We start from the raw sequence: 17,792 nt of genomic DNA on the forward strand, positions 1-17,792 counted from the left end.
TGTAGAAAATAATCTGATGGCGGAAGGAAATACAGCAAAATGTAATTTAAGTCCCTCAAATAGGCCTCCGCTATATAGCCAAATCCTGCTCTCTGCTCCTCCCAGACTGGACACTTTTTTCAGTCACTTTTTTAAGGGTTTGACTCATAATTGCAACAAAACAAAAAAATCCGACACTCCCTGAAGGCAGCAGCAGCCCAAATTGCCACTCATTCAGGAGTGGGACTGAAAACACTGCATCCCTCTCCTCCAGTGGGTGGGCATATTTTTCTCCTCCACACCGTGTCACCGCTCTGTCCGGTCACTCTGGTCTGGACAGACGGATACTCGGAGACGCTGCGCGCTGGAAATAATAATGTCCCATTTATCTTTTTAAGTTTTACTGGAGAAGGACTGCAAGATGCTGCTGCTGTTGCTGACTTTACTGATATGCACCAGCCCGAGTGTACTGGGGCGACTGGAGGAATCCCAGTTTGCAGATGACATTGATTCCGACCTCGCAGACTTTGATTTAGGCATTGTAAGACATTTAAAAAACGAAGGTGTTGTACATTCTTGTGTTTGGATTTTCTTATCTGACTCCTTTTTTGTACACACAGGCGCCACGCAGGGTCCCGCGGCAGGTGAAAACTATACTAGTCAAGGTAAAGTCAAATTTACTACATAGATATAACGATGTTTTAATATTATTATTAGTATTTTTGTTCCTTAAATTTAGAGGCTAACACGTTTAGGTTTAGTCCAAAACGTTTAAAAAGATTTTTTTATAGGCCAAGCAAATAAAAAGAAATCGAAATTTTAAGTTTGGCTTATTTAAAATGAAGGATAAAAACAATGCCCTACATTAGCCTGTTATCTTGGGCATTATGTTTTGGCACATCAACTACATAATGACACCTTTAAATCCGTCAATACTCTGAGAGTTTAGAAGTTTATGGTGACTAATCTCCCTGACATTAAGACAAAATGTGATTAAACAGAACTTTCTATTTCTAACAGTGATACAGAATGCATGACCTAGTTTCAGTTATTCAGAAGCATATTGTGTCACCCTGAAATTGTGCGCTTTAGGGCGTGACGCACAGGAGATCCGCCAAGCGCGCAGATGTGGCAGAGTATCTGTAATGCACTGGATCTTAGCTCATGGGAACACGTTCCTCTGCCTCTGTGTTGGTTATTGTAACTATGGGGAAATTCGGGTTTTCTTGGGATGAGGAATCTTGGCTTATCAAAAATCCATTGCGTTATTCTCGATACGCACAGCAGGGCTGCGTAAAATCGTGCCAAATTGGCGTTTACAAACAGTGATCTGGAAGTCCAAGTGGTATAGGTTCTGCAGTAATGGTGTTTTAACTTTACCTCTGCAGGAGAGTAAACCGCACATCCAGGAACTCTCCATCAAGACCACCATAATCTCCCGCTACGCCTTCACCGCGGTGTACTGCGCCATGCTCAACCGGCACTCCGCCGCTTCCGAGGGCGTCTTCCAGTTTCAGATCCCCGCGGGAGCCTACGTATCCAACTTCACAATGTAAGAGTCTTGCAGGTCAACTGAGCATCAACAATAACTCACATTGTGAACCTAAAAATCATAATAAAATGGGGTTTTATAGACATTAGTGTCGCCTAAAAATCTTGTATCTCAGCTTATAGTTAAAACTGACTAAATGCCTTTACAACATAATCCAATTGTAAAATATTCTGAAGAGCATGTGAACTTTCAACTGATGTTAAAACATAAAACTCACCAAAGAAAAGAGGATGCAATTAGAAGATACATTTTTTGTGCACCTGCCTCTTCGAAATTAACCAATGTTGTGACCCTTGATCTCAGGTTATTATATGGCTTCAGTGTTGACATGTGTTGTGAGCAGCAGTTGACTTTTTTCATTTGAATGAATTCTAGAAGCACAAGGAGGTAAAAGCAACCAGTACTTTAGAAGAAAAAAGGCACAAAACATATTTAAATTTACATTTGTATATGTTGTGACCCTTTAGTTTTATCTTGGGACCCCTAGAAAGTGCCTGACCCCCAAGATGGGAACCCCTGCTCTCCTATTAAGATGTTCATTCTAATTCCTGTGAATAAAATCAGAATCAGAATGATCTTTATTATCTTGGCTTCTCTTGATGTAATAAACATATAACCAGAAAACAGCAGTAGTAGAAGTCTAATGTTTAAAAAGTGACGCTTGTGCAAGTACAACTTTAGAAATAAATAGATGAAAGGCACATTTACAAATGAACAGAGCATGTTATGAATATTAATAAATAGACGCTAAATCTTGGTCTAAGCAATGAGTATTGTTTTAAGTAAGGATGGTCAAGTTTCAGAAGGTAACTGCCATAATTAAAGACAGTCTTGAGTCCTATTATGAACAGCTGATCATTAAAATGGAAAGCAGAGATCAAACTATAAATACAATAAACCTTTTTGGATCCATAAAACCATCTCATCAGCAGGAAACGGAGCACCAAAGTTAACACTTCGCAACTAAAAATTAATGAATAACATCATCCTGTCTGGTTGGGAGGATTTATGATGTTTCAGTTGCTATGGAGATGTTAGCAAGGAGACAAGAAAGGGTTAAAACTTTTAGACGGCTGCACGCGCACACACACACACACACACACACACACACACAGTGCACCCATAAATAGGGAACAACAGGATTTTGTCCACAAAAATCCTGTCTTTTGTGTGAGAAAAGCCAGTTGAAACGTGACAATGGGTGGTCCTGAATATGAGCCCCGCTCTAATCCTGGACCTTTGGCCCCCGTGAACCAGGATCATTGGAGGGCGAGTCTACCAGAGCGAGGTCATGCCGAAGGAAAAGAGGGTCAAGCAGGACAACGGCAAAGCCAAGAACAAAGATGCAGGTGCTGCAAGGTAAGAGAAACCTGAGTGTGTGTGTGTGTGTGTGTGTGTGTGTGTCTGTGTGTGTGTACATGTGTGTGTGGCCACTCCTATGGTCTGGCATCTCCTCCTAATTACAAAGCAGTGCTCGCTCCCTCTAATGTTCCTATTTTGCAAACAGAGATTGATAATAACCCAACTGAAACCTCTACAGCCACATCTAGACACAAAGAGTGAGTGAGTGAGTGTGTGTGTGTGTGTGTGTGTGTGTGTGTGTGTGTGTGTGTGTGTGTGTGTGTGTGTGTGTATATGTGTGTGTGTGTGTGTGTGTGTGTGTGTGTGTATATGTGTGTGTGTGTGTGTGTGTGTGTGTGTGTGTGTGTGTGTGTGTATATATGTGTGTGTGTGTGTGTGTGTGTGTGTGTGTGTCTGTCTGAAATAAGATAATTTCACCAGAGGCGAGGAGGATTGTCGTAAAAATCTGTGACCCAAAAGGTGACATATGGAAGGAATGACATCACGTTTCAAGCTGTCATATGAAAAGTGACATTTCATTAAATTAGATTTTGGTGACTCACTTACTCCGCTGTAAAAGGACAGAGCCGAGGAGGAAGAAAAGGATTGAAGTGGAAGCTGTGAAATTAGACAGAAGTAGCACTTTCATCTTTTAAATCTTAAAAACAGAAAACTATTTCTCTTAAATAAATGTAGTGAACTAAAACGTAGCCTACAATATTTCTCTCTGATATGTAGCAGTAAATGGAAAAAAACTCTCAAGTACCTTAAAATTGCATGAGCAAGTGGGGCGACCTCTAGCTCATCCAGTAGTGAATAGTAGTGAAGTCGAATCCAATCTGTGGTCCTTTGCTGCATGTCGCCCCCCCTCGCCCCTTTCCTGTCTTCAAGCTATCCTGTCAATTAAAGGCCGTAAAAGCCCCCCCCCAAAAAAAAAAAAAAAATTAATAATTGTTGCATGAAAGTGACTTTTTACTTATACTGTCTCGACCCTTCCCCTCCCTTCCAGTCCTGAGCCGGAAGTGGAGGTGTTCAGGATGGCGGCCAGCATCCCGGGTCGGAACAGAGCCGTGTTCCTGCTGACCTACGAGCAGCTTCTGCAGCGGCGGCTGGGACGCTACGAACACGTCACCAGCCTGCGGCCGCTACAGCTAGTCAGCCGCCTCAGCCTGGACGTCACCATCGCTGACCACTCGCCTATCACGGACCTCCAGGTGCTGCCGCTCCGCAGCGAGAGGAGCACCAACACTGCAACTGGGCCTAATGCACCCAAGACACCAGGTTTACAGATACATATTATTTAACATTTTTTATTATTTTTGTAGTGTTCATTCTTATTTTGCTTTCATATTTCTTTCTCATACATAACATACTAGAGTAGAACTACATGAATAAAAAATAAACCAAGGTTAAAACTGTATTTGTCTCAGCCAAGCTCAAAGAACACAGAGATCATTGTTAGAGCAACCCTTTCACTTTAGGTCAGGGTCACTTTACTTGTCTTTTAGGCTTTTGTTCTTGAGCCAGTTAAACACAAACACACTTCCTGTCTTTGTGCCTCAGCCAAACCCGAGCCTCCCATCACCACTGTGATCAAAAACGAAAAGAACGTCTACAAGATCACCTTCGGCCCCAACATTGTCCAACAGGCCAAGATCACCACCAACGGCATCCTGGGAGACTTTGTGATCCGCTACGATGTGCAGAGAGACATGGGGATAGGAGACATTCAGGTGCACAACACTCCTAGACTCTGACAAGCAAACATGCATAATAAACACAGATATGAGCAACGGGTTTGATGGAGAAAACCAGACTGAAAAAGCATTAGTTTTTATATTTTGTAACACACATTTTCAATCCAATACACAAACACTCACCCACCCACCTGTAAGTGATTCATTTCTCTAGTTTCCTGCCACCGCAGTCACTCCGCTGCCAAACTCTCAAACTCTTCAGAGCCAAACTATGTTTTGCTAATCGCACACTACTACTTGCAACTCACTGCCTGTTGCACGTCTGTAAACTTCTTTCTTTCCCAGGTTTTAAACGGACATTTCGTCCACTACTTTGCCCCCAAAGACCTGCCAGTTGTGCCCAAGAATGTGGTGTTTGTGATCGACACCAGCGCCTCCATGGTGGGGACAAAGATCAGACAGGTAAAGCAGCACACTCAGTGGATATTTAGAAAACTCTTGTCAAGTTAAAGCTGTAGGAATATGTTTAATGATGGCCATTCTAAATGCAGTGAGTATCTGTGATCTTTCTCTGTACAGGGTTTTCACTCCTACATAGGAAAAAGGTTTGGGATTTTACTCTTAAAGATCCGGTATTTTTGCATGCTAACCTACTTACCAAAAATCCCTGTACACTTGATATACCGTATCATAGGCTTATAGGTTAAAGTTTAGGTTTTTGACAAATGCATATTTTTCCTACATGTTTCTCTAATTTGTACAAGAGCTGCAAATGTAGATAGTTCTGAAAACTTTCCAGTGCAGGTGCATTTAACTTCTTGCAGGAAGCTCAGACATTTGAAATTTGAGGCTTGACTGCTGAAGAGCGTTGAATTGTAAAGATGTTAATTTGGTGCATTTACTCTCAAGTATCAGATGTCAGAGCCTTCAAAATAAAAGGTGCTTTTAACTGCATTACTATGCAGCGTTAACATAATTTAGGTGACAGAATGTTAATTGTGATGTTTCTGGAGCTTCCCACTGCATCTTGTATGTATGGTATGATATGGGGTTGAAATCTTTAGAAAAAGATGGGAAATGGAACTTAAATTAAGATTATTTTCAAATTCCATTGTGATGGGAAGCCACAGGTGTGGGCCTTTAAATATTTATTCGACACTTGCTGTTGATCTTCCTAGTGCTCATACCTGACTCCAACATTGAGTTTGGGCCAATCTGAGGGACACTTATACTCTATCTGCTACAACAACAAGTCTTACCTATTGCAGATAAAAGTTCCAACTTGAACCAGAAGTACCAGATAAGATATGAACTTCTTACTTTTCCAGAGTGTCAGAGGAAATTCTTGCTTCCCATGCAAAGCAATTTAGCCAGCTTTTAAGCAGAAGTTCAATGGCTGTATTGGATTGAAAACCTGACACCCTATGTCCTCACTCCCACACTTGAATATCAATATCAGACCTTTTCCTCCATCTGCAAAAGCACGGTAGTCCCCTCAGCCAGACTCAGAGCTGATCTCTACAGCTGCCATGAGTACAGAAACAGAGGAGAGAAAAAAACAGGTTTTCAGTGAGACAGAAAAGTGGAAACATACAGCACAAGGCAGTGCTGTGAGGGAGGAAGGTCAGTGTCTATGGGGTAATGGAACTTTCTAGACAACAGCACCCTCGACCCCATGATCTGTCCCCCCACCCATCCCCAGCCCCCAGTGGGCCGCAGGAACAGAACAACAAGTGTGTTTTGATGTGGCTCTACAATAGAGGGTTTTAGTGTATAGGTCAGTCTGGGGTGGTGACCCCTGCTTTATACAGCCCATATAGACATCTATAAACCCCCCAGTGCCAAATTATATATCACACCCACACTCAGGGCTGCAGAGAGGCTGCCATTGTGAAGCTCCAGAACAGAAAAGTAGGAATTAGACTGGGCACTTTTGCTTGTCTATTTCCTCAAACGGAGATATTCAAAGCAAACCAGACGGCTGTCAAGAGAGAGTAATGCTGAGTAATTATCCAATTTAAGATATAATCGATTTCTTATACTTTACTCCTGAAGTTTCTGGGGTCAAGTTTCTAAGTTATAGCTCCAAATGGATACATATATATGTACGTAATACAATGACAGTATAATGCCTGAATTATCAGCAAACAGCCAAAACCCAGCTGTATGTAACAGACAACATTTAATTTCAATCAGACTAATTCAGGCTAAAACATCATTTTTTTCCCATAAAGTTTTGGATATATTGTGTCAGCCTCAATGCAATGGCATACAGAACCCATTCAAAACTAACTGAATTAATTAAAATATGCATGACACAAGTCAAGCTACAAAAAAGTGCATTTTTTTGGTTTTCAAAATCAATAGAAAAGCTTTCAACATTAGAGGTAATTAACTACAGGTTGAAACCTGGTGGAAAGGTGTAGCATGGGCCAAGGAAGAACCCATTACATTTTGGAGTGGATCCGAATCATGGGGAGACTTCACTTGTTATTAACATTCTCTAATGTCCAGAGTAACTAGACCTAAAGCTATTGACACCATCCTCCTGGGCTCAATTAATGGGCTGAGCTGGTTAAAGGGTTGGGCATTTGAAAAAAATGGAATGCGTGATTTGTTTCCAATCACTTTAGCGTTATAATACAATAACTATGGCTGCACCACAGATACCATGACCACGTTGTGGATCCAGCATTCTATTGAACCTAGAGTTCACACATTTATCTGCTGTAAGAAATTCAACATTCTTTTTGTGGAATATGATATTAAAAACCCTAGCCTAGTGGTATTAAAACAAATTAAAACAATTATTCAAATTATTTCTCTTTCTTTCTCAGACTAAAGACGCTCTGTTCACCATTCTGAGGGATCTGCGACCCGGCGATCGCTTTAACTTGGTCAGCTTCTCCAATAAGATAAAAGTTTGGCAGCCCAACCGCCTCGTACCGGTGACACCCCTTAACGTCAGAGATGCCAAGAAGTTTATTTACATGCTGGTGCCCACTGGAGGTAAGATATTATTAACCTCATGGCTTGTCTTCTTCAAAATGTTCCTATATTTTGATGGATAATGGACATGATCCTGTTTGTTGGATTCATGTATTTTTAGTTGTCAAGAAGAACTTGAATTTCCTCAGAGCAACATGACCAGCATTGTTCACTGAAGACTTAAAAGTGTACTATGAGAACATTTTCTGGTGTAAATATGACTAAATGTAAAGGTCTAGACAGAAAATGGTTATCTGCATTGAAAAACATGATCCATAGGTGGAAAGTGGAAAAACAACCTTGTTTAATGAGCTTTTCATTTCCTGGCCTCATGGCATAAAATCTACAAAGTTTGACTTATTGACTGTATTTCCAATCCTTGTTTTCCTGAGCAATTATCCGACACAACATCTCTTCATTGCAGGCACAAATATCGATGATGCCATCCAGACGGGCTCCTCTCTGCTTCGTGATTACCTCTCGAGCCCTGACACCAGCCCCAACAGCGTCTCCCTCATTATTTTCCTGACGGACGGGCGGCCCACGGTCGGGGTGACACAGTCCATTTCGATCCTGGGGAACACTCGCTCAGCCGTGCAGGAGAAGTTCTGCATCTTCACCATCGGGCTTGGGAACGACGTGGATTACCGGCTGCTGGAGCGCATGGCTCTGGAAAACTGTGGGATGATGAGACGCATCCACGAGGAGGCCGACGCCAGCGCTATGCTCAAAGGGTAAGAGTGTGCTTTTCGCCTTTTGTCTCCGTCAATCCAGTCTATATGTTGATGGAATATTTCTTCCATCACAGGCCATTTGGTCCATCTTGTGAGTTTTCCATACCTAAACATTTTGTGTATAGAAATATAAAATAGGAAATCACATTTTCCCAGATGCCAACATGGATTTGTAAAGATGGCGACCAATATGGAGATTATCCATTATTCCAGCTTCCAAATGACCTACACTCAAGATACTGGTGGCTACACCACTTTTTATAGGGCCAAGGAATCCCATGGTGCTAACTGAGATGAAATAAATGAATAAGGCTTCTTTCTTTATCTGAATATCAGATCTGAACAGATCTAACACAGGCGTGAAATTGGCCCAAGACTGGCCCAACAATGTGGTCTGAAAGTGGTCTTGTTTTATCAGTTTGAATCTGACTGTAGTTTACCTTCCCCCCTGGTACAATTCATTTTGGCAGATCTGAACACAGCAACTGTGTAAAAAAAAAAGTGCAGACCAAAACAGCAGCACTGTAAAACCTTTTAAAGGAAGTGGTTTCGGTCCATTTTTGGTGGGAACGTGATCCGACCTCGATCTGACCCAACTGCAACGGCTTTTTTCTGTGTGAAAAGAAACCGAACCAACAGGAAAACAAACGCAAGTTATCAATACATCCACTGATTTGGACCAGAGCGAACTATAGGTTTGTAAACACCCTAAGATTGGTGTTAAACTATCTTAAATCTGACCTGACACTGGAGTCAAAGTGGTCAGTCTGAAGCTGATCGTAATCTCTCCTAATTCTGGCGTGAAAGTGTTGCCAAACTGGTGTGAAACTGGCATCAAACTAGCCTGAAGCAAGAAGTCACTGTTCAGATTTACACCTGACAACAGAAGTAACGAAAAGTTCATTTTCGGATTTCAACTGGCATCAAACTGATCCAATAGTGGCTTGAAGCCAGAAGTCTCTTTTCTGACTCTAGGCCATCTAGAAGATGAACTATTAAGAAATTTAGAGGTAGCCATTTAAAATGGTACAATATATGGCTACTATATTGACAAATGGGGACTACTACAATAATTATATTATTGGTTATTTTATGTAGTTTCGAAACATTTCATGCAAGATGGTAATTTTCGTTTCTGTCTCCACCTTTGGTGCTTACTTTTGCATTGCACTTGCCAAAAATGATCGTTTTTCCCCACAAAACACCTACTAGACATTAGATGTTTCGAACATGAAAAGACAAAGAATTCCTCATTAATAAGAAGATATCATTGATTATTACTTTAAATAAGTAATTATTGTCAAATCCCCCCCTTCATGTGTGTATAATCCGACTCTTATTAAGCAATTAGCTCTCCTTAATCCCTCCCCTCTATTCCTCTGACACGTCCCTCCATCTCTCATCAAGCTACGAGGGAACCAAGACCGCAAATGTGACGGTGCTGACAGACCTCTTTAATCAACTTCAACACGGGACAGCCACAGACTACAACAGCCACCCTCTTTCTCTCTCAGACATTTTTTTTCTTCTTCTATCCTTTACACACAACCCTCTTCCGCACTCGGACACACGAGGTGTTTGTTCAGTTGATCAGGAATGTGTGTGTGTTGTGAAACCTGCATCTGCGTATGTACGTGAGCTTAACAGATCGCCCAGGCAGATAATAACCCTCGTCCTGTTTGAACAAACACGCTGGTTAAGAGGGTGAGGAGGTTTACTGCGGCGTGACAACTAGCACAGGACGGAATACTTACGGAATACACACACACACACACACTGACAACCTTTTGCTTCATACACACTCTTTTATGAATGTGTGCACAAACTCTTAAGTGGGGTGGAAGTAGCTTTGAGAGGTTAGACATGCAGGTTTATGGGCGGAAGGAGGCTTGTTTGCATATATAAGACATTTGATGAAATCTGTAATAACACGCTCCTTTTTCTGCCTCAAAAACTACCGCTGATGTGCCCTTGAGCAAAGACACTGAACATGTGACTGATTGATGATCAACAGAGAGGAATAATCAGGTTTGAAGGTTTGTGCATAATGTGTAAGAAAATAATTTATACTGCAGAGGTTCGTGACAACATAGGCAATACTCAGAGTGACATTAGCATTAGAGCTGCCCCCAAAAAAACTGCAACAATCTGTGTTGGTGTTGCTATAGGATACTGGTAAGAAGAAAAATATAATTCATGAATCATATTTTAAGGCAATTTACAGTCTAATCCTATGAGGTAGGATTTTACAATCTCTGAGTTAGCATTAATTTGCTCTGCCAACTCGATGCTTGTGAGTTACACAGTACATTTTGAATAAAATTGTCCTCGCCAGAGGGGGCAAAGGTAGTTTTTGTAAAAGTCATTTTACTTCTTTTAGAGTCACTGACAAACAATGTTGGCCTGCCAAAAGGGACACCAGATTACTCTCATGATAAAGGTTGTTCTGGAGGGAAATGACAGACAACCTATTTTGCCGTGTATGAATCCTAGATGTCTCCTCTTTCCTTTCTAGGTTCTACGATGAGATAGGAACTCCTCTGCTGTCTGACATAAGGATCAACTACACCGAGGACTCCGTCCAGTATGTCACTCAGCATCTGTTCACCAACTACTTCAACGGCTCCGAGATCGTCATCGCCGGCAAGCTGACCAACAACAGCGCAGAATCCCTCCACGTCCAGGTCACAGCCAGCAACAGCGACAGGAGCATCGTCCTGGAGACCGACGTTCCACTGCGGCACCGACAGCTAGAGACTGAGAAACACGTGAAAGCAGCCACCACAGCAATGGCTGCTGGAGCTAAGACTCCAGGGTCAGGGGTCGCACAGGGATTAGGAGATGCTTTGGGTTCCATAGCGGGAGACTTTGTGGAACGCGTGTGGGGTTTCCTGAGCGTCAAGGACAGGCTACGGTCGCGGCTGCGCAGCCAAACCAGCAAGGAGAGGGAAGACCACATCCAGCAGGCCACCAATCTGTCTCTGACCTACCACTTCCTCACCCCCCTCACCAACCTAGTGGTGGAGAAGCCCGAGGTCCTGGCTGACGGCACCATGGCCCTGGCACCCACCATCCCCCCATCAGCTGGTGAGGCTGTCTCAACTGCCAATGAGCTGCCAGGCGACACAGAGGACGGAAAGCCACAGAAACCCAACGAGAAGCCAGGCAGCCAGACTTCATCTCTGAGCAACAAGATTGGTGAGGCTGTGTCTCCTAGATTTGGTTGTAGAGGGTGTCTGAGAAGTACACAAGGACAAAAAGGGATTGTCTAAAATGGGATTGAAATTTACAACTTCTTTAAAAAAAAGTATCAAATTCTCACTGTGGTTCTGAGAAGTTGGTCCTTTGCGGAGGACGGCAGCCGCAATTAGCTTAGATTCCCAACAGTAACAATGGATATAAACTGTGACTGAGTTGAATGGCCAAAAAGAAGTAGCACAATATCAACTGAAAATTTTTAAAACCACTTTTGCACCATAATAATCAATACGGACCAAAATGTTGCCAAAATATAGCAAAATAACCTGCTTCTGCTTGTCACTAGGATGGTTAGCTGTCCACCTTTGTTGCATACAACTATGATTGCTAACATTGGGTCACAAATGACAACACAGACAGCTAATTGCGCTAGCAACAAACAGGCTGTTTATTGAGCTACATTTTGGTGAATACACTGAAATATGGCTATATACAGCTTGTATTTGTTGTAAGCACAGTTAGTGGTTTACATTTCTTGTCAATGTAAACAAAAATGATAGTTCTTTGTGACACAGGTGAACAGGTAATACACTGGTGACAAACGAAAAATGTGTATAGCCGAGAAAATGTGACTAAATACCCAATTTCCTTTTATCGATAGCATGGTTAGCCATTTACCAAATTGTGGCAAAAAATATTATGTTTTGCTGCAAGAGAGATCTAAAAATGAAATAATGTGGCCAGGTTAGCTCAGTTGGTAGAGCAGGCGCACATATATAGAGGTTTACTCCTCGACGCAGTGGCCGTATCTTGAGTTCGACTCCGACCTGCGGCCCTTTGCTGCATGTCATTGCCTCTCTCTCCCCTTTCATGTCTTCGTCTGTCCTATAGAAATAAAGGCCTAAAATGCCCGAAAAAATATTTTTTAAATATGAAATAACCCAGTACGAAGTAGTGTCAAATGATATCTGCATTTGATCCCTTTTGTTCGTGGATCTAGAAGAAAATTACTATTTTTTATGGTTTTGCTCGCAGCCTACCAGCCCTAGAAGCCATTGTAACTGTTGGGAATCCAAGCTAACTACAGCTATTGTCCTCTACAAAAAAAAACAAAAAAGAAAAGACTACTAACTTACAGAGAGAAGTTTCAAAGTTAAGAGAATATGCAGACCATATAGCATTTTTTCTCTTCACACACCCTGTGTTACAATAATAACTGACCCACCAACAGTTCATGGAAGATTTTTAGAGGAAGTGTCAAACAATGGCAGCCCTCTGATTCATTGCAGGAGATAAATGTTCTCTTCCTTGCAGGCAAAGTTGAGAGACGACCAGCCAAGAAATCCATCACCGTCTCCAAAACATCAGGTGACTCCACATTCTCTCTCTCTCTCATGTATATGGTTGTACATTTCCCCCTGCCTTTTTCATCTGATAGCCTCTGAACCCTATACACTGTAAGAACATAGGCAGTGGTTCCAAGACTCAATAAGGAGACTTGAAAGAGAAGAGAGGGAGAATATACAGTAGACTCTCTCTCTCTCTCTCTCTCTCCTCTCTCTGTGTGGGCAGCCTGTAATTTGGATGTTCGTCAGACAGTCTGGATGATGCCTCTGAACATGACCTGAAAAGAGGAAAGAACACACAGGGGTCTAATTGAAATACCAACACAAGCACTACGTGGCACTTTAAACGTGCAAGTGCGTGTTCACAAACACACACACTGTGGTTGAATGGGACAGAGGTAAGAGATGAGAAGTGGATGATGTGTTACAGTAAAGAGAGGGACCCCATCAGAGGCAGTTAGTGATGGCTAATGACCCTGTCATTACTGTTGCTCTCTATTCATCTTAGCTGGTTCTCACAAGCCTGAAGAAACTCCAATCTGAGATTTTTCATGAAGAAAAGAAGAAGTCCTGAGAAAAATTGCCAAATTGAAGACAGCTACTAATCAGGCGTTACTTTTCTTAATATTAAGTACAGGTTTCATGATAGTGTCAGAGATTGCAGCTCAAGTTTTAAAGTTTAATTTATCACAACATGGAAAATTAAAGAGTTTTCCAAAGTCCCGCCCATCTCCTAGCTAGCCTTTTTTGCCCTAGCGTCACTAAATGAGTTTTCTTAACCCTCCTGTTGTCTTTGGGTTAAATTTGACACGTTTTCAAAGTTTCTATATCAGAACATTTGGGTTTCTTTCAAGCAAATTGCCCAAAAATAATACAGAAGGTTCCATGAAACGCTCTTCACAAGTAAAATTAAGGATCAGTTCACTACCTTTGGGTAATATTGGGTGTTTTATTTAATTTCACAGCATTATTCTGACTAAACTGTGACAGTCTGTGATTATCCATCAACATCCTCTGATCTTAAATATTAGTCAAAATAATGCATATTTTCTCCTTTTTTTAACTCAAAAGTCATTTCATATGGAGGTTTATTGACCATAAATTCCAAAAATGAGTGAAAAAATAGTGGTTATAAGTTGCTGTTAGTGTACAGTATACTGGTGGTAGTGGAAAATAAGCACAGAAAACGTTGAAAAATGCTACAAAAACGTTGACGAGACAAAAACGTTTAAAAAAAAGCAGCAAAGTAAGTGACTAAAGTGTAAAAGAAATGTTAATTTTGACCCAGGACAACACAAGGGTTAAACAGGGCTTATTTAACCAGTATTTTCTGAAGCTGGAGTATGTTTCTGGGGGTTTCTGTCATTTTTTAAAGCTAAGTGGGTATTTTACCTGTACTGTATAACAGCTGTAGCAAGGATTTTAGAAATACTGACATCATGAGTCCTAATTCACCCGGCAGAACTCCACATGTTAAGTTATTTTTGACCAGATGGCAACAAAATATTACAAAACATTCATGTTTCTTTTATTTATTTAACTATTCAATTATATTTGGATCTCCCTACATAATGGCCTGGTGCCAGTTATCTAATTTTTGTTTAAATTACATACTTTCTGAAAAGGTGTAATTACTTGCAACGTCCATCTTCCTGCATACTATAACATAAAAGTGTCTTCTTCCAGATTTATATCACTGGTTTACGCTGTCACATAATGTAAACACAATGCTCTCAAAAATCACTTTAAGCATTCTACTTTCAGGCCTGCTTGTTATATTCCTGATTCTTGTCGCTGTTTTTAAAGACAGTTATTTTTCTCTCTCTCTCTCTCTCTTAACCTTTAAACTACCTCAGCGGATGGTGACCCCCACTTTGTGGTGGAGTTCCCGCTCAGTAAACTGACCGTGTGCTTCAACATCAACGGGGAGCCTGGACACATCCTGGGCCTGGTGTCTGACCACAAGTACTCCGGTAAGAATCCTTAGGATGAACTGTATGGCGACCATAGTGACTACCTTACCTATAGTAAGCTTAGTTCAATGTATAAATCAAATGTGTGTTTTTTCTACAAATAAGCCAATTTATCTTTGCTTTTAATATGTTGAATTCATATTAATGTACATTTTCAGACGTTTTAATTTTTGAAAAAATAAACATTCAAAAATGACAATTTGGCGGCCCCCCTGCACATCCTATGAGGACCCCCTAGGGGTCACGGACCCCGTGTTGAAAATCTCTGGTTTAGGTAATTAGGTAATTCACATCTTGTGTCTCCAGGTGTGACAGTAAACGGTAAGCTAATCGGCGCCCCAGCTCCGCCCGGCAGCCACAAGCAACAGCGTACCTATTTCAGCACCATCACCATCGTGGTGGATCAGCCCAGACGTGCCTACATCGAGGTGACACCTAAGAAAGTCATCCTGGACGGGCGGGACCGGATGGTGCTGCCCTGCCACTCCACAGTCGCGGTGGACAGCGGCGCTCTGTCAGTGTCCATTGTGGGAAAGTCTAATGTGACCGTGACGGTCGGAGGAAACATCGTGTTTGTGATCCTGCTGCATCAGTATAAGAATCCAGCCCCCTACCAGAGAGACCATCTGGGGTTCTACATCGCTGACAGCAAGGGGCTGTCGCACAACTGCCACGGCCTGCTGGGTAGGTGTTAACGAGGCTCTGACAGATACATTCCATCACTATTTATCATTGAGCATGCCTAAAAGCCTAAAGCCGCATTATCAGCCACTATAAGCAACAATATTCATTACATCACACAATATAGTGTTGGACTGAATCTGCTTAGAAATATAGGAAATATTGGATAGGATAGAACAACACAATGTAATTCTGCTAAAAAAAAACATCACATTCATTATTAACTTCGCTTGTTTTCATTTTAAACAAATTGTACATCCAAATACAATACACTTACAATACACCAGTTTGCAGAGAGCAGTTGATTATAGAGAGCACACAAGTACTCACAGACACAAGGACATTTTTAAATAAGGAAGTTGGTATTACATCTACCGGGCTCGAGGAAGATTTCATACTGCTCACCAAGTCAGTGAGTTCTTGCAGTGAAATAGGAGCAAAACGATTCAAAATTGATGGCCGAGTGGAATGAACAGAACATGCAGCAGCAGAATAGACGATGCTATTCCTGACATCTTATTTTCAAAGAAAAGTAGAAAGTCACTGCAGTCCTTATTTGAAAACACTGGCACTTAAGGAGGAGCAGGATTGACAATGTTGTTGACTGTGTCAAAAAAGGATTTTGGGGTTACGCTTGCTGGAAGAAATAAGGTCCTCGCCTCCTTAACCATGTTATTATATTCAGATAATAGTTCTTTGTGATGGATCCGGTGAACATGAAGCTTGGTGGATTTCATTCAGTCCTCCGACATATACGTCGAAAAAAGCGAGTGGAGTCATTTAACCGTGGGGATGAGTTGACACAGGGAACAAGTCGCATTTTACTTGGAGCCACTTTATCCAAAACTGATGAGCAATGTGTGTTGAAGGAGTGGACCAGACAATTAATGTCAGCATTAAAAGACAACACTGCACTTTGGTCAAAAGCTGCAGAAAACCTTTCAGCTGAGAAGCGATTTAAGATGCGAGAACAGCTTATACGTTTACTGGGCCGTAAATCTAAATTAAAAGACAGGCTAAATAAAATGCAGTCAAAGCAAGGTAGTGGCCTAGAGAAAAAGGTCATTACTAATTGTCACTGAGATCACTGCACTTATGACACAATCTGCGAGAAGGCCAAAAAAAAAAAAAAAAACTTGGGAGAAAAGAAGCACAATTTAAGTATTTAAGGATAAAGCCAAGATTTTGGTCAGTAGACCATCATCAGGGTGAATATGCCCAGATGAAGATTTAGTGACAAAAATCATGGTATTATCATTGAATTCTCCTATCTTGCCATTTATGAAATTCTGAAGAAAATTCTGAATCCTTGTATTGTTTTGCAAACAAATGAATACATTTTTAAAGCGCTTAACATCAACACAAAATCAAGAGTTACTGGCTGGTCTTCAAAGACTCACATCAGTCCAACCCTGACACTAAAATAACTTATACCTTTGACTTTCAGGTCAGTTCCTGTATGAGGAAGTGGGACTGGCAGAGCTTCCTGCACAGGCCGACACAAAGCCGTCGTCTATCCTGAAAGTGAAGGACCGCTCAGTGCCGGTGGTTCAGAAGAGCAGGAGGATCTACAGCGGGACTCAGAGCGTGGACTGCTGGTTCGCCCGGAACAACGCAGCCAAGTTGATAGACGGACAGTACGAGGACTATTTGATGTCACACATGTTCGACACGGGGGACTGGCCACACGGGACCAACAGAGTGTGACACCACAAACTGTAGCTGTGGCATTTACTGTATGTGACTTCACTCATTTTTACTCTGTATCCATATCACATCCCAGCACATCCCAAATGCCAAACCTTCCAATGTCAGTTTTCTTTCCGTCTCTTTTGAATATATTTTTTTACTATTTCTAATGAAAATGTAATGTTTTAATTATATTATGTGTATTATTTTTTACAATAATTTTGTAGTTGTAAATAAAAACACCTAAACCCACTTTTTGAGGCTGTTTTCTGAGACGTAAAAACACATCGATATCGCACTCATCTGGGAATTTTTGTTTCCTCACGCACCAAATATGTATGTCAACATGTCTTAAATGTGGCCTCCTCGAGCTAAAGATCACACCTGGTTACCACGGAGACCAACACGGGTAACTAACCCCTTGTCCCAGTGCCAATGACTAGATGCACTCCGAACACACAAATACACACAGCCCCATAGTCCTCCCTGTCATCATCTGGAGGTCACAGGGCTGCTGGCCCCGCCCACACAGGTGTGATCTGGCCAGGTCCCCGCTCAGGTTGTCTGTCATCGCACTGCCTCGCCCCGGCCGCTGCAGGAATTCAACACCAAAC

General features: G+C 41.7%; 1 protein-coding gene across 1 annotated transcript; it reads left to right on the forward strand.

Moving 5' to 3' along the window:
• The first annotated feature begins 203 nt into the window (after positions 1–203).
• Positions 204–17,431, forward strand: itih5 (inter-alpha-trypsin inhibitor heavy chain 5). Its single transcript, XM_031300348.2, has 14 exons — positions 204–520; positions 600–644; positions 1,368–1,531; positions 2,789–2,890; positions 3,882–4,153; positions 4,436–4,605; positions 4,915–5,031; positions 7,407–7,578; positions 7,982–8,291; positions 10,807–11,489; positions 12,804–12,857; positions 14,692–14,808; positions 15,115–15,492; positions 16,937–17,431. The coding sequence occupies exons 1-14, from the start codon at positions 401–403 to the stop codon at positions 17,194–17,196; spliced, it is 2,964 nt and encodes a 987-aa protein (XP_031156208.1). The 5' UTR covers positions 204–400; the 3' UTR covers positions 17,197–17,431.
• The last annotated feature ends 361 nt before the right edge of the window (positions 17,432–17,792 follow it).

The sequence above is a fragment of the Sander lucioperca genome, chromosome 20, assembly GCF_008315115.2.
Source record: "Sander lucioperca isolate FBNREF2018 chromosome 20, SLUC_FBN_1.2, whole genome shotgun sequence".
NCBI lineage: Eukaryota > Metazoa > Chordata > Actinopteri > Perciformes > Percidae > Sander > Sander lucioperca.

Coding starts and splice junctions, on each gene's coding strand:
- itih5 (XM_031300348.2), top strand. CDS start 401: ATGCTGCTGCTGTTGCTGACTTTACTGATATGCACCAGCCCGAGTGTA. Junction 12,858..14,691: donor CACCGTCTCCAAAACATCAG/GTGACTCCACAT, acceptor AAACTACCTCAG/CGGATGGTGACCCCCACTTT. Junction 14,809..15,114: donor GTCTGACCACAAGTACTCCG/GTAAGAATCCTT, acceptor TTGTGTCTCCAG/GTGTGACAGTAAACGGTAAG.